This window comes from Gopherus flavomarginatus, chromosome 14 (genome assembly GCF_025201925.1).
Source record: "Gopherus flavomarginatus isolate rGopFla2 chromosome 14, rGopFla2.mat.asm, whole genome shotgun sequence".
Classification (NCBI taxonomy): domain Eukaryota; kingdom Metazoa; phylum Chordata; order Testudines; family Testudinidae; genus Gopherus; species Gopherus flavomarginatus.
In genome coordinates, this window is record NC_066630.1 from 33,498,875 (window position 1) to 33,514,909 (window position 16,035).

General features: G+C 40.2%; 1 protein-coding gene and 1 long non-coding RNA gene across 5 annotated transcripts in view; both read right to left on the reverse strand.

Annotated features, from left to right (window-relative positions):
• The window catches only part of LOC127034180 (uncharacterized), a 240,628-nt gene that overhangs the window by 141,697 nt on the left and 82,896 nt on the right, over window positions 1-16,035 (reverse strand). The window lies entirely within an intron of this gene.
• Window positions 1-16,035, reverse strand: part of ESRP2 (epithelial splicing regulatory protein 2) — a 65,943-nt gene that overhangs the window by 1,616 nt on the left and 48,292 nt on the right. For 3 of the 4 annotated variants that reach the window (XM_050922689.1, XM_050922690.1, XM_050922688.1), the window contains exons 14-16: window positions 15,345-15,540; window positions 14,361-14,538; window positions 3,422-3,533 (exon numbers count right to left, since the gene is read on the reverse strand). In XM_050922689.1, the coding sequence (XP_050778646.1) occupies window positions 3,444-3,533; window positions 14,361-14,538; window positions 15,345-15,540 (464 nt within the window). In that variant the 3' untranslated portion in view covers window positions 3,422-3,443. The remainder of the gene's footprint in view (window positions 1-3,421; window positions 3,534-14,360; window positions 14,539-15,344; window positions 15,541-16,035) is intronic. The other variant, XM_050922691.1, reaches the window with a different exon arrangement.

Consider the following 16,035-nt stretch of genomic DNA (forward strand, 5'->3'; position numbering starts at 1 on the left):
CTTGCAGGGTAAATTTGGAAATCTCATTTGTATATTTGATTTAATACATCTGAACCAAGCTAAGAAATCAAAAGTTGAAGCAGCAAAAACTCTGAATACAAGAGATTCATTTGCTGGAAACTTAAGATGGGGTCAACTCATTGCCAGAAAGAACACAAACACTTGCTAAGTTAGAACACCACAGTTTAAGGGGGTGGGGGCGGGGGAAGAGATCTACATCCTTCAGATTTAAAGAGGAAAAACATTTGCATCCCTCCCCAAAAAATAATGCTACCATATATGCTTGTTACAGTAAGATAAATGGCAAAATGCTCACTTTTTGGTTACCTCCCATACTAATTTCTGAGCAACTTTATATTCTGACATGTAGAAGTAAAACCAGCACATACCAGAACTTCACTCACCAAATGCTTGGTAGGCAATAAAAGCAGCCTGAAGTTATAAGCAACAAATCATGTTAGGAACTAGAGGTACTTAACAGGGCAGTGAGCACAGACACTATTAGATCCATATAATACTGATACATTTCTCCCTCCAGAAACAAAGTGAATTAGGAAAGCAGCATGCCGAAAAATATTCAAGAACCTAATATAAAAATTCCTGTAAAAAGCCCAGATTAGGTTTAGAAATCAGATTAATAGATTTCAGATTACTAATGCATTTAAAGAGGAAGAAGCACTTCATTTGGGTAGAACCACTAACAAAATTGTATTGGATCTGCTTTAAAACGTTTTTGCACCTACACCTGGGATTGCTAACCGCTGGCTACAGTCACGGCTACAGTATATCGAGGTCAGTCAATTTTAGTCTCCAGACCCAAATGCAACGAGAGCATATGGGAAGTATGGTTACACCACTGAGCACAGGAGACAGCAAAAAGCAGTTTCTGTAGCAGCTTTGGTTTTTAAATCAACGTATTAGGAAAAAAATAGTGTAGTTATGATAGTAGGAAGTGTGCTTCTCCCCCTCCCCCCTTTTTTTTTTTTTTTTTTTTTTTTTGAAACAAGCAACATCAGTAGCAGGAAAAACTGTATGGAAGGCCCACAGAACAGGCTGCAGATTCTGCAAGAGGCAGAGTTGCCTATGTTTGATTAACTCTTTTCCGAGCTCATTTCTGTTCACTTTAAGACACTAACCTATGGTTTTAATGTAGATGCCTTACGTAAATGTATTCATTTTGGGAATTACAACTGAAGATTCATTCAGAGGACGAGAATGATGTACTCATACATCATGGCAAATATTTATTCTCTTTGGGTGGTTTGCACCAGAGATGTTCATACACGGTACTCAAGGCTACGCCACTCATTTTGTAGTCTCTTAGTCTGAGATAACTCAGCTCACATCTGGCTGTAGCAAGGCCCAGTTATTAACCCCATTTTCCAGATGATACGAGTGATACACAAGAGCGGGTGAATAACTTGCCCAGGATCACAGTGAGTGAGTGTCTATGTATCTGCTCAGAATGAGCCAGAGATTCTGCTGTCCGAGCTCTTCTAAACACTACACCACACAGCCTTCAGGTGTGACTGCTCCCCAGCAGGAGTGATATTTTATAGTGAAATCACACACATATGAAGGCCTTGATACAAATGGCTTTACAGAAAAGCCGCTCTAACCTAATGACCTATTAACTCAACTCTTTGTAAGTCATCTGTTTCCAAATGATATTATACCTAAGGGGAAAGGGGGACCAGCAGAACTAATCAGCTGGATTTTTAAAAGAGACACACTTGATATTATGGAAGTCATTAATACTTTCTAGGTCATATTAGAATTATGCATTACAACCACACAAATGCCAAAATTCATTACTATTAATATCAAGGCAGAGGCATAAAGTTATGTCACTTATTACTGCACTGAAAAAACTTGAACATTAGCAGAACATTTAAATGCATAATTTAAAATAATACCATTTGAGCTCTTAAATGATTGCTTTGGTTTCTCTTCCAAAAAGTATTAGAATAATTATTTTTAAAAACAAATCTAAGCGTCTTCAGGGGAAAAAAAAAGTTGGTTAACTTAGGGTATGGCTACACTCGAAACTTCAAAGCGCTGCCGCGGGTGCGCTTTGAAGTGTGAGTGTAGTCGCAGCGCCAGCCCTGGGAGAAAGCTCTCATGGAGTTTAGCTTGCAGTGCTGGAAGCCACGCTCGCGGCACTGTTTACACTGATGCTTTACAGCGCTGTATCTTGCAGCGCTCAGGGGGGTGTTTTTTTTCCACACCCCGAGCGAGAAAGTTGCAGCATTGTAAAGTGCCAGTGTAGCCATGGCCTTAGTATTTAAGGTTCAGGAGCAAACTTTTTACATGGGAATGAAGCAATACATAATTTAGCGCTCTAGCATTCAACAGAAAGCCTGTACAAAGCTTATGGACCTGAGGGCTTAAGAGATACATATCTCAGGTGGGCCCTGGGCAAAAGTGAATTTCATCATGAAGTGGTAACCAAAGTTTCCAGGCTCCAGAGATAAACTGCCTCTCCTCTCCTACTTTGTTTTCTTTTAATTTCTGAAGTTGTTCCACTCATACTGTTAAATCAGAAGAATACTTTGAACCTACAGTATAATAATAAAGGTATCTTAATATTGCTTTGTGCCCTCAAATTGCACAATTTTTTTCAATAATTATATGCTCTTTTTTGTTAATAGTTTAATTGAAGGATTTAGTAGTTTAATCAGTATCCATTACACTTTTCAAATGTCTGTTACCTTTACGATATGTGAATGATTTGTAAGAAGTCCCAGCTCAGAGGCCAAAGTGTAAGTGTGTACTGGGAAAGCTGGGATCAGACTGCAATGGACAACTGGGATAGTTCACCATTAGCAAGTTTACTCACACATATAAAGAAAACAAACACCCTTATTGACAGAGCAACATTCCAGACCCATTCTAAAGAACAGGGATCTCACTGGTGCAAAGTGAGCAGGAGATATCTGAGAAGCATTCATTTCTAGACAACTTTGCAGTCTAAGAAAGATGGAGAAAGGCGGGGAGAGGGTTTAAAAAAAGAAAAAAAGAGTGTCTTCCTATTTTTGTTGAAGTCAAGGTTAGAAGAAATTTTCTTGCTATGTTCAAACAAACAAGAATAAAAGCCCTGGGCTAAAAGCCTCAGATGGAGCACTCAGCAAATGGTAATAAACCACTGTGAAAGTTTAACAGAAATTTCTTTGCACAAAGCCAAGCTGTCACATAACCTCCACCATTTACCACTGCTGTCCCATCAGCCACAGATCACAGGAGTAGCCTCAGTTTCACCAGATTAGTTGATTTTTTTTTTTTAATAGGACAGGAGCAGGGAAGGTTAGAGTAAGGTTCCCAAACACAAGCTAGGAAGGAAAAACAATCTCCACATCACCAAGCCCTTCATTTCCCTTCCCGTTCACCATTGGAGACCCAGCTTCTGCCAGTCCCATCTTACCTTCTTTGGAAGTTACAAACAGTTACAAACAGACCCACTCTTTCGGTGCTTGTAACACACTCCTTGCTTGATCGTTCAGCTGAATAAGGCCATTGTAGTCATCAGGTGCATACTACAGTACAAGTGTGATACACGATAATCAGCAATAGAAGGTACAGTTCTTGTACAGCAAGCCACACAGACTACATTTTCAACCTTAATTAAGAGCATCAGCTACAGTAACTGGCAGGAGACAAAGTGAATTTGACACACACAGCTTATATGCAATCAGTAAAATACATTACTTGAAGAATTGGTTGGAGATAGGTTTATGGAAGAAATATGGGGGAGATTATATACTGCATATACTAGCTTTTTGTAATGCAAGTCTTCCTTAATAAGGAAATTTAAACAACCAAATACCCTTTTTTCCTTAATATTCATAGAACAGCAGCAAGTAGATATTGAAATGATGTGCCAGGTAACAAATGACAAAGTCTATGTATCAGAGAGAGCTATACTATGTTACAGCAGAGAATCTCATAGGAATTGGAGCACATGCTTTCTAGATTGCACAAATTGACATGAGGAGAGGAAGGATTAGGAGAGACCAAGGTCTGAATTCTGATCTTTCTTAGGAGTGTAAATAAGAAGTTAACTCCACTGAAGTAGAGAGAGAGTTACCCTGGTGAAAAGCCAGCAAGAGGCGTTGTCCGCACACAAAAGCCAAAGTTGTATGTCTGTGCCTAACACCAGCATAGCTAAAGCCATACAAATCCCAAGTGTGGATGCATTTATACAGGTATAAAAGTGCTTGTATAGGTGAAGCTTACCCCATATAGGAAGGAGAATAAGCGATATCAGTGTAAAGCACTTTTATATGGATATAACTGAGTCCAAACAGGGGTTGTGCCAGTATAACCATTTTGGTAAAAAGAAAAATCACATCACTAACCAATAAAGTTATATCAGTACAAAATAGGGTTGCCAACCCTCCGGGATTGTCCTCGAGTCTCCAGAAGATGAAAGATCATGTCAGGTGATGAAATCTCCAGGAACACGTCCAACCAAGATTGGCAACCCTACTACAAAAGCCGTGTATAGACTAGGCCTGAGAGAGAAGAATCAGGTCAAAGATCTTAACCAGGCATGAGAAGGGCGTGCTGTTATAGGGGATGGTGCAAGTCTGTGTCTAAAGTCAGAAAACAGATCTTGGTGATGAGACCAAATGCTGGTTTATATAGAATGTCTCCAGAAGCACACATACCGGAAAGAAACAAATCCCAGAGAACACCTGAATATGTTGTGGAGACTACTGGAATGCTACTTTGCAGCGAAGAGGTACACATAACCTGGTTTACATTATGTCCTTTCTGCAATAAGAAGCAGAATTTTCTTTTTTGAAATGGCTTCCTTTACATGCATTAGCAGATTACACTATCCCCAAGCACACAAGTTCTATTGCTATGCTGCCCTTTCATTCTTTTGATACAGAAAATGTCTCCTGCCAGTTTATAGGGAAGAATAAATATTGTATTTATAAAAGAAAATAAAAAGACACTTTATAGCCACCTATAGTGAAATTTAAAGAACACATAATACATCTACCACACAGAGCAACATCCAAGAGCCCAAACACCATAAGAGAAAGAACCCCCATAATCTTCACTACAGATTTCTAGCCGCCTTCACCTCTAGACCCACTCCATTAAGTACAAACAAACGTAAGAAGTTTTTTCTAGATAGTCTCTACCAGGGCAACCAGGCTGAGCAAATATTAATTATCAGCTACCAGACCTGCCCTTGAAACCAATCTACAAAAAGTAAGTTTGTTCTTTGGAAGGAATGTCTCAATATAGTACATACTTTAGATACTAGATTATCAGCAGATTTGCAGTAGGTAAAGCCCTGTAGCCTCTAGTGAGAATATTTTTTTTTAAAGGTATGCATAAGCAACAAGAAAAATGAGGTATGGAAAAATTACAGTGTATCAGAAACAGCAAGAAGAGAGATTGGTATAAAGCATAAGCTCAAGTGTGTAGGAAACTTGAATAACTATTGTGGTGGGTTTTTTATAGAGTTTTTTATTTAGAGGACAGACATGTAAAAGGAGAGATTGTATTAAGTTACAGTAATTAAACAGAGGTTGTGGAGCAGTAAGTGCTTCTGAACAGCTCCAGCTTAAAAAAAATTACAGAAAAGGCATTATTGTTAATCAAGTTAGGGAAACAATGCAACAGGTGAGGTCAAACAAGAAACTAGGTCTCTAGTGAGAAAATGACAGCTACTCCAAAAGATCTTGGAGATAGAGCATTAAATGAGCGTTTCGGATGTTGCCTATATTTCAGAAGCCTCCTAAAACGAGCAAGGCCAAGGTACACTATTATTGGACTGGATGACCAAAAGTGGAAGAACCTGAGGTCAGCTCAGGTGTCCAAAGTGGAGTATCAGTGTTGCTAGTTTTGAATGCAGGGACATGTAATTAGCATTAAGTCTCTTAATTTAGGCTCAGTATTTCTGCTTTACCAGTCCCCTACCAATCTGAGATTGTGAAATAATTACACAATAATGTAAAAATGCACAATTATGGACTTGCCGGAAGTCATCCAATGCCACGTATTGTACAGATGACAAAAAGCAACATTACATAGAATCATAGATTATTAGGGTTGGAAGGGACCTCAGGAGATCGTCTAGTCCAACCAGCTGCTCAAAGCAGGACCAATCCCCAAATGGCCCCCTCAAGGATTGAACTCAAAACCCTGGATTTAGCAGGCCAATGCTCAAACCACTGAGCTATCCCTCCCCACCAACTCAGATGCAGATAGCTAAAAAACTACTGCCAAAACCCATTTCCTGCTGTTGAAAGCTGGCGTGTACAATAGCATGTTCTTTGCCTTTGTTCATTCATATGGGCAAAAGGTGAAATTTTCAAATAATTCAAAAATTCTGCTTCCATTGCAATCAATGGCAGATAAGCCAGTATGAAAATCCCAGATAAGATAATCAGCTGTGAACTCATAGAACCGGAAGTCATTTCGAAAAGCTTTATAAATCCAGTGACATATCAAATTTGGCCTCAACACATCCAACCTGAATATAGATGTTGCATTTTCAAAGGCACTTTCTTCAGTGGGCATTTTTAACTCACTCAGAAAACTGCAAGTTTCTGAGGAGAGCTTATTGTTAACTGCCTGGCAGCAGCAGCAGACTCCTGTTATCCAATTATTCATCAACAAACCAAGCATCTATTGAAGATGTTTTTCCATCAACCAGTGTCTCTTTTTCCTCTATTTGACAGAACAGTCTAGTTTATTGATATAGATGAAGCAGAGGGAGCTGCTTCTTAGATTGAAGAAAAATATAAAGGAAAAATCAATCTGTCAGTGACAAAACGATTCCTTTTTCACCCTGAGGTGGCTATCAAGTCCAACTGAAGTTAGTGGGGAGAGGCACATGAAAAGAGCCAAAAAGAGGCTGCAAACACATCATCACTGTGGGGGTTTCTTTAAAGGATTCCTCATTTGACCTTCATCTCAAGGGCAGCAGGAAATGGTACTTGGTGTGCCCACCTGTACTATGAGTCTTCCAGTGGGTAGGTAGGATTGGAGCCAGGTATAGAGTAAAGTTTGCACCAAGAGGGTAACTTGGAAGCAGAAAGTAATGCCAAGTAATAGCAAGTGGTGAAAAAAAATGGCAAGATACACCGCAGAGTAGCCACAGATAAAAGACTGAGAGCAGGTGAAAAGTGCATCTGGTAGGAATAGAGTACTGGTACCAAGGGAAGCGGATGCTCAGTGAGTAGCAAAGCCAGTTTGAATAGGGGGAACAAGTTGATCCTTTCGGAAAGCAAAGGTAAGGCTGAATCATTTTATATGGGAGCAGGATCAATCTCTTATTGACTAATGAGACTGATAGTAGGATTTTCACATTGAGAAGTCGCCGTCAGAAATCTAGATTTATGAAGGCTGAGGGAGGAGGTAGAAGCAATCCTGTTTATCAAATCAAGAGGATTTCCAGACTCAGTAGGTCTTTTCTAGTGTCCTAATATGAACTGGCAAAAATGTAAATGTAAAAGAGAGAAAAGAAAGTTAATCCATCCCTTGGTTGTCAAAGGTTAAGTTCTGTGTCTCAGGTCCGCACTGTTAAAACAAAGTAGAGTTCTACGATTACTTGATCCTGCACTCTACATTTAAAGAGACATTCTTGTAACATTGTTTCTTTCTCTCTGCTCCATGTTCGTCTGTTTTCTTGCAGTTCCTCGGTAAGAGGGTTTTATGGTTTTTGAGTGGCAAGTTACAGCACTGTAAGTAGTACTTCATGTTCCAAGGGAAAGTTGAACCAAGAGTTGCAAACCCATGTACCGTCTAGGTGGAGTCAACTCTCCCTCACTAGCAGTAACCAAGGGGCTATTACATTTCCTGGTTTACCTCAGTCCATCCCAAGAGTCACATTCTCTGACTGAAAAATACTCCCTCTACTGTTTCAAAGGTTAGTTTGAGACACATGATATATAAACAATATCACAAGCATCCTTCACACAGCTTTTCCAACATTTACTAATTTTTGACCCGCAATAATTCTGCTGTGCTAGCCTATCATCTTATGCAGAGATCACCTGTGCTGCTTCCTGAGGAGATCACGATGCTTTTTCACTCCTTTCCTAAAAAATTAATTCGAACCTAAATCTTTAGAAGCAAAAAAGTTAATGCATTACTATCACTGCATTACTAGCCCTCCTGAATTCCATTTTCCCCTCACCTTATGTTAGTGCCTCTGCAAGTATCTGCCACCTAAACAGGAATAAGGGCTTGGCTACACACCATTTGTGCACTGATTTAACTAAATGGTTTAGAAACTGATTTTAGTTAAGCCCTAAGGAAATAGGGAAATTAAGGGGAAACATAATAGGAGCTAAGAATAGTTTCCAGCTAGAAAGGAGGTGCAACTTGCAGTCGTTAGAGGCAAAATGGCCACTGCAGAGATGCAGCTGTAGCAATTCTATTCTGGATTTACAGGGCAAGTCACCAGAAGAGTTCGCTAGGAAAGTCTCCTCTGAAAATATGAACCCACACCAGAGAATAGGTCCTAGGGAGGGGAGGAATCCCTAAAGGTCTGAGACTCTGATTCAGTCTAGATTATTTGGTATTGAATCAAAGTGCCATAATACAGCAGCAGAGACAAGCTTAAATGTTTGGTGGAAGAGGTAGTAAAAGGAGAGACCTGTGTCATTCCAATTACCCACCACAATAGTGGTGCCATTAACTGAATTGCTTAAAGTGTGACAAGCAGCTAGTTGACAGCAATGGTAAACAGCAAAATTTACTATCCCAATTTTGAGAGAGGCTCTCTCCTTGTGGACAGTGCTTCCAACTGAAAGATCAATCTAAATTCAGAACCAAAGCAGTATATGTCTGTGAGCTACAGCTGTGTTCCATTTTAGATGGGGAAAGTGATACAATACACCTCTACCCTGATATAACGCGACCTGATATAACACGAATTTGAATACAACGTGGTAAAGCAGTACTCGGGGGAAGGTGGGGCCTGTGCACTCTGGCGGATCAAAGCAAGTTCAATATAACGCAGTTTCATCTATAACGTGGTAAGATGTTTTGGCTCCTGAGAATAGCATTATATCGGGATAGAGGTGTATTGTCTACTGCTTGCTAGCTTTTCTGCAAAGCTATGCTAAGTGAGGCTATTCTCCCACCCCTACTATTCCCTCCCACCCCCACCCCAGAAGGTTTTGTGACTAGAATTGGCAGCTAGAGGATGCAACAGACATGGATGAAGAAGCTATCCCCCTAGGACTGTGAAAGGTGTCAGATTTCAAAAAGGACCCATAGGAAACAGAGAATACTTTCTTTGTTCAAACATACATGTCAGGCAAAGCTTAATCCAGGGGAAGTCAACAAAAGTGAAGTCTGCTGTCCTGATATTAGAGATAGATGAGTTGTTAAAGCTCTTGGAATTTTGCCATTCATCCATTTCCCCCCACTGCCTCGTTGCTGCTTTTTTAAAAAAAGCAATTAGCCTTGAATTCTGTGTCTATGAAGACTCAGAGGATTAATACATTGCAAAACCCTCTATAGCTTCACATAAGGAATGGTATACATAAACCCAGTATAAGTTTAAAAGATATTCATTTTATTTTAAGCCTATGCTATATAAAAACAGTAAAACAGGCACCAGGTTTCCAATCTGGCCCTGTTTCAGCAAGTAGGGACAAACTCTCACAAGCTTTAAGCAATTTTCAGATGTTAACTATGATCCCTCAAAGTCAGTCTTCCCAGCTCATATCATTTCTGACTGTAGTTCTGAATGAAACACAGTGCCCTAGTGAACAGGACTACACTGACATCCAGGCTAACTGGGTTGATAAATCTGCTTTCTATTCCGGAGTACCACAATTCTATTAATGGCACACACATTCCTATGAAAGTAGCAAGCATCAAAAGCTTGGATTATTCTTGGCATCTTGGAACATTCCCCTTAATCTCATTGGTTCAGTTAGTAATCATGAGAAGCTTAATTAACCAATAAGCAAATGTAAGGCTAAAGTGCACAATACACAGCAGATTTAGCAAATACATGTTACATAAATAACTAAAGATAGAGGCAAAAAGTACCTTTGCTTACTTGGTATTTATTTACCCTTGCATAAAAACATCACTGTTTCTACAAGTGCTAATGGCTGTTCTCCAATCATTCACTTACCATTTCCTTAATTCCTCTCAACTTTAATGACAGCTGTTTAGAGTGTTGTGCTGCAGTGACCTAACCGTACAGTTTACTAGTGCTGAATATAGTCAACCACCCAGGTTTCCCCCATTCCTTCTCCCTGATAGAGACACATTTTCAGGAGTTGAAGAGTAGATTTTTATTTTTAAAAATAAATTCCAGAAATTCAGTTCTCCTTGAAGTAGAAGATTTTCAAGTTATGATAGGAGCTCGCAGTAAATATCCAGACTGACTCATAGTCCTCCTCCAAATCCCTTCAAAAATTTTAACAAATAATTAGGGAGCTGATGTGCTGAGGCCACTGCCAATCATGCTGACCAGTATGGTGTCATTATTTCCTTGTGTTTCCCCTCTGTCTGTCTATCTAAATTCTCTGATTGGCTGTTGTCTTATACTTAGGCTACATCTAAACTACAGACCACTGCAGCGGCATCGCTGTAAGGTCTCCTGTGTAGTGCTCTTTGCCGACAGGAAAAAGCTCTCCCACTGGCATAATTAAACCACCCCCAATGAGCGGTGACAGCCTCGTTGGGAGAACCTCTCCCGCCAACGTAGCGCTGTCCACACCGGCGCATGTGTCAGTGAAACTTACGTCGGTCAGAGGGGTATTTTTTTTTCCACACCTCTCACCAGCAAAAGTTTTGCCAACAAGAGCGCTAGAGTAGACATAGTCTTAGACTGTAGCTATCTGTGGCAGAGACCGTCTTTTTGTTAACTGTACAATGCTTAGCACAGTGGCATCCTGGGCCATGATGGGATCTCCCAGGATTTACTGCAATACAATAATCATAAGCTACATCGTGAATTATTGGATGGTAACATGCTAGCATTAAACATTTACATTCAGAAGCGTATCGCACATTGCAATACAATAGAGAGAGTTTTTTCAAGCATCTCCAAAAACAATTATGTTAACTGCTCTGTAGATTTTTTGTGAAGTTAACTGAAAGCATCATGTATGTTTAACTGTGATGAAGGAATTCTTAATTTAAAAAAATCATAGGAGCATCTGATGGTGCTATAAGGATGAAACCAATTTACTGGGCTATTAAATAAAAGAAGCCAACACTAATAGTCAAACTGATGAAAATACTGAATAATAATTTTAACACCATCTACTGTTGGAAGCATGTACTGATGTTGAGACCAGCTTGTTCAAGCACATGGTAAGCCAAGAGTATCTCCCTTATGAGGCAGGTCTGGTGTGAAAGCTGCTTTCAGTTAAGTAGCAACATGTGCATACATGCAGTCCATGAAGCCCCTGAAGACCAAAGAGATTCAGACAAGGAAACAGCAGAAAATAAATAAAACTGAACTCATCCCTTTCAGACAGGAATACACAAAAGATAAAAATCACCCTTTGTTCTCAGCATCTCAGATCCAATTTCCGCGTCCACTGAAAATCAACTTCAATTATTTTCACAAAGGGATTAAGATCATACCCATGCCAATGGTGGTTAACAAGGGCTCACTTTATAAAGGACCAGAAGCATCGTTCAATACATCCTCTGGGTAGCAGTAGAAAGAGAAGAAATGGGGGAGTGGGAGAGGGAGGGAGGAGATAATGTTAGATTTTCTTACCAGAGACAAAACACTGTCCCAACACAGTAAGTCATCAGACCTTTTACTTACAAAAGTATTTTTCCAGATTACTGCAGGAGTGAGTGTGTGCGTGGGCGTGTGTAAATAAAAAACCTGAACTAGCACATGTATCATGTAGTGATTTCTCAGCTCCTTCACAAGATTCTGATCCCTGATCTACTCAGGGCAGCATTTTCTAAAGACTTAATTCAATCAGTCACTCTCTTTGATCAGCAGTAGCTGATGACAGTAAAATGCGTAAACTTTTAAATAACTTGCTGTGTTTCTCATCTCAAACTCTAGAAAGATAATTCAACTGGGCAAATGATGAAAGACACACCCAAAACCAGCTTCTTAAAATGTCATAATGACTGAGCTTCACTTTTAAAATTATTTTTGGGTGGAGTAGGGTAGGGATTTATTTCTTGTGATTAGAGAACAGGTTAAAGTAGGAGTATACATCTAGTTCTGATTTATAAACACATTCCTATACATTTAAAATTTTTAATTATGCTACACACACTTTAAGCTACTTTCCATTTAAGGAGATCGAAGGGGCAAATTAAGCAACAGAACTGAAACCTGTAAACTATAAATATAAGATTTAGTTAATAACACCCAGCTATCAGAAGTGGAAAGTTCACTGATCTACAAACAATTGCCTATACAGTCCCATCTACGAATGGAGGCAGGTCTAATTTCACATATTTTCTTGTTACTTTTCCACCTGACGTTTTGATGCAGGACATAATTCTACATTCTCAAAATAGAATCTCATATTAAAAGCTAGCAGGGAACAAATGAAAATAAAAATAAATGTAGTTTAAAAAAGTTAATTAAAACCAATACAAATGAATAAGTAGTAGCTGAAGAGTCACTGTCATATCTCAAAAAACAGGTACACATTACTTTGGTTTGAACTTCTCCTAGAAGAAAATTTCTGAGACAAAATGAAAAACACAGCTGATTAATTTCTTAGCAGAATTCAAGAGGCTGTGCTTGATTTACACATGAGCTTTGGTTTTGAAGCCATTAATTCCCCAAACTGTGTAAAATCTGCAAAATTCTTTCTGAATTACCAAGACCAGAGCAATATGATTTCAATACCACCAAAGAGGCCATCTCCACTGTTTAAGCAACACTAGTTCTGGAGAAGACTTGGTTTTCTTCCCATCCTAATTATCAGAGAGATCTCTCCTAGGATATATAGCTAAGTGTTTTCTGTGGCCCAAACAAGATCACATAGCTGATACCATGCATTACAAAAAACAGTCTACTATAGACTTAGAAGAATCTTGGAGAAATTAACTTACAATGATTGCCTCCTTATTCTGAGTGTTTTCCTTGCCTGAAGTTTGCCCCTATCCAACAAGAAAAACCCCCAACCCATCTGCATTGCAGTCTCTAAAGGAGAGTGAAAGTCAGAAACAGGGCTAGTGTGGCTGGACAGTCTATTTATAAGCCACACAGATGGTAGTTCGAGACCTAATGTAACCTATATCAAATTTTTCATTTTTCCAATGTTTCAGTACAATTTAATCCCTACTATCAAAGGTTTGGAATTTGTACCATTTATTGCTATTTACAAACATTAAATTATCTCCTGAATGATTTTATTTTTGCCTTTGCAAGTATTCAGCTACAGAAGAGAGATTTAGATAGCAGGCATATCAACAAAGCTCATCTGACGTGTGCAGGAAGATGCAGGGAATACTAATCTACACATTCAAATATGTGGCTATCCCATGGATGCAGCTCAGGTTCTTCATCTTTTAAAAAATATATATGGTAGATTGATGCTCACTTACCCATTAACTGGAATTCAGTTCACTTGATAATTATTTAGATAACTACTGATGGTGTATAGAGCATTTGTTCAAGGTAAATCATGGTTTGGAGGATTAATTCCAGTCAACAGCAAAATATGTTAGGCCTTGTAAAATGCCTCTGAAGTAGGTAGGTAGATTGGTATCACCCTCATTTTACAGATACATCTCAATTCTTCCCCACCCAGGTCACAGAGGGAGCCTTTCAATGCTGAAATCATCATTCACACCTGTGCTCCAACCACTAGGTCATGCATCTAACATTTGAAGAGAAAAAAATCAGAATTGCTATAATTAACAAAAATGAAATGTCCATGAATATATTTTGGGATGTGCTGATTGTAAAAATTGCCTTACCCACGATGCAATGCACCATCATTGGCTGACCATGGGTACATCTACTCTGCACTGTGTTGCTATTTCCCTGATGCCAGAGCCTTTCCCCACTGCAGGGAAAGACTATGGTGGTGGGTAAAGGCTTTGGCAGCGGAGAGGCAGTGGAGAAAGTTTCCAGCAGCTCCTGGTTGCCTCCTCTCTGCCAGAGCCTTTTATTGACACATGTAACTAACTACAAACTGCAGTGTAGCCTCAGCAGGCTTTTCACTGCAGCGTGTAGCTACATGCACCCTACCCTCTGCCACCAGTGGTGTGCAGTGCAGCTGTGGCCCATACGACAACGAATGCATAGCCAGCAGGTCCCTTCCTCTTTTTCCCAAAGCCAAGATTTACTAAGATTGACACAGAACAATAGCTATCAGAAGTCCAAGTCACAGAAAGGTAAATGTTGATGACAGGGACTGGATACTAACCTGGTATCCCTGGAAGAAACTGAGAATTTCCTTCATTCCTGTGTTATAAGGCAAGCCCTGCATACGAACTAAAGCTCCAGGCTGGGGCAGCATTGGAGTGTGTGTGGCTGAGGCAGCAGCTGCTACTGCTGCAGGAGGAGCTGCAATATACCCCACCGTGGTAGGCGATACTGGAGGACTGAAAAGGAAAGAGTGAAGCAGAATGGTTATCAGTGACCAATGGGTGGCTTTAGGGCTTGGGGTAGGAGAAAGGTTTGAGGTGGATCAATTTCACGGAAGATTCAATATTAGCTCGGGGGAAGAGCTCCTGAATGCTCTTCATTCCCAACCCTACCGCAAACCTAGGAAGTGTTACATCAGACTAAATACCAATCAACAGTTCTAAACCACCAGGCAAGCAGATAATGGCTCTTCCTAGTATAATAAGCTGGCTATTTAAAAAACTGGCAATGGGTATGTCTACACTGCAACTGGAGATGGGATTGCAGCTTGCATAGGCTTACCCCCTAGCAGACACGGCTAAAAATAGCCATGAAGGTGAGGTGTCATGGACACTGGCAGGGGCTATGAACGCAAGTATGTACCCAGGGTTCTGGGTAGGCTTGTATAGCCCATGCTGAAGGCTCTGCCAGCATGTGTTCAATGCTATTTTTAGCCACGCTGGCTAGATTAAAGCAAGCGCTGGTATGACTACTGGGTTGCAATCACATCTCACATAAAACTGTAGACATACCAAGAGTCTAAAACATCCTTGCTTGCCTGAAGGAGGCTTGATTCCCTCCGGCAAAGGCTAAGCCCCATTAAGAGGCCTAGATGAGGCCACCTAAGCAGTCATCGTCCCTGTTGATAAACGTCAGCAACTCTCAGGACTGTCAAGATCAGAAACACAAATTAAAGGGACGCACAGGTGACCCAATAGTTTCCTTCCTATAAAGAAATGGATTCTGAGATCAAGTAGCAGAAGGCAACCAAGCCCCACTGTACCTGGGATAGTAAGCTGTGTAGTTCATATAAAGCTGAGCAGCCTGAGCCGGGTAGTAGGTAACAGTTGGAGGGGCAGCAGCAGAAGCCTGGGGAGTCCTGGTTGTTGATATCAGGGCTTGTGGCTGGTAAAGTGCTGCTTCTGCTGGGATCACTGCTGCGGCTGTTTGGAAAGCAGCATATGCTGGTGGAGAAAGACCTAAAAAACAAACCAGAAAAACAGACCCATCAAAACAGGAATTGGCCTGGGGTGGGAACAAGATGGGAGAAGATTTATTTATTCCGTGAGTACTATCCACGCTAAGAGCATCTGACCACAATGAATTAAAGCTCACACATCTGCTCTAAACCCTCTCAGTGGAAACACCTATCATGTCAACACGAATGACAGGATTTCTGGGATACTTGGAATAAACAATACCTACCAAGTGCATGAAGATGAGTTGCCTCAGCCATATTAAAATGGATACTAGAAAGCTGCATAGTTAGCCAAAGAAAGTATGAAGCTACGTGAACAGATAATGCAGGGTATTGGACGCACGTGTGCACACTTATACTTCTGTTCCTTCTAGCAGAAGTTGCTCTCTGTGGGACAGATTTTCAAAGAAGCTAGGTACACAAGTGTACCTTCAATTCTCAACCGACAGTCTGCATGCAACTACTGCAGACTGATATGCTTATCAGGATATTGTAA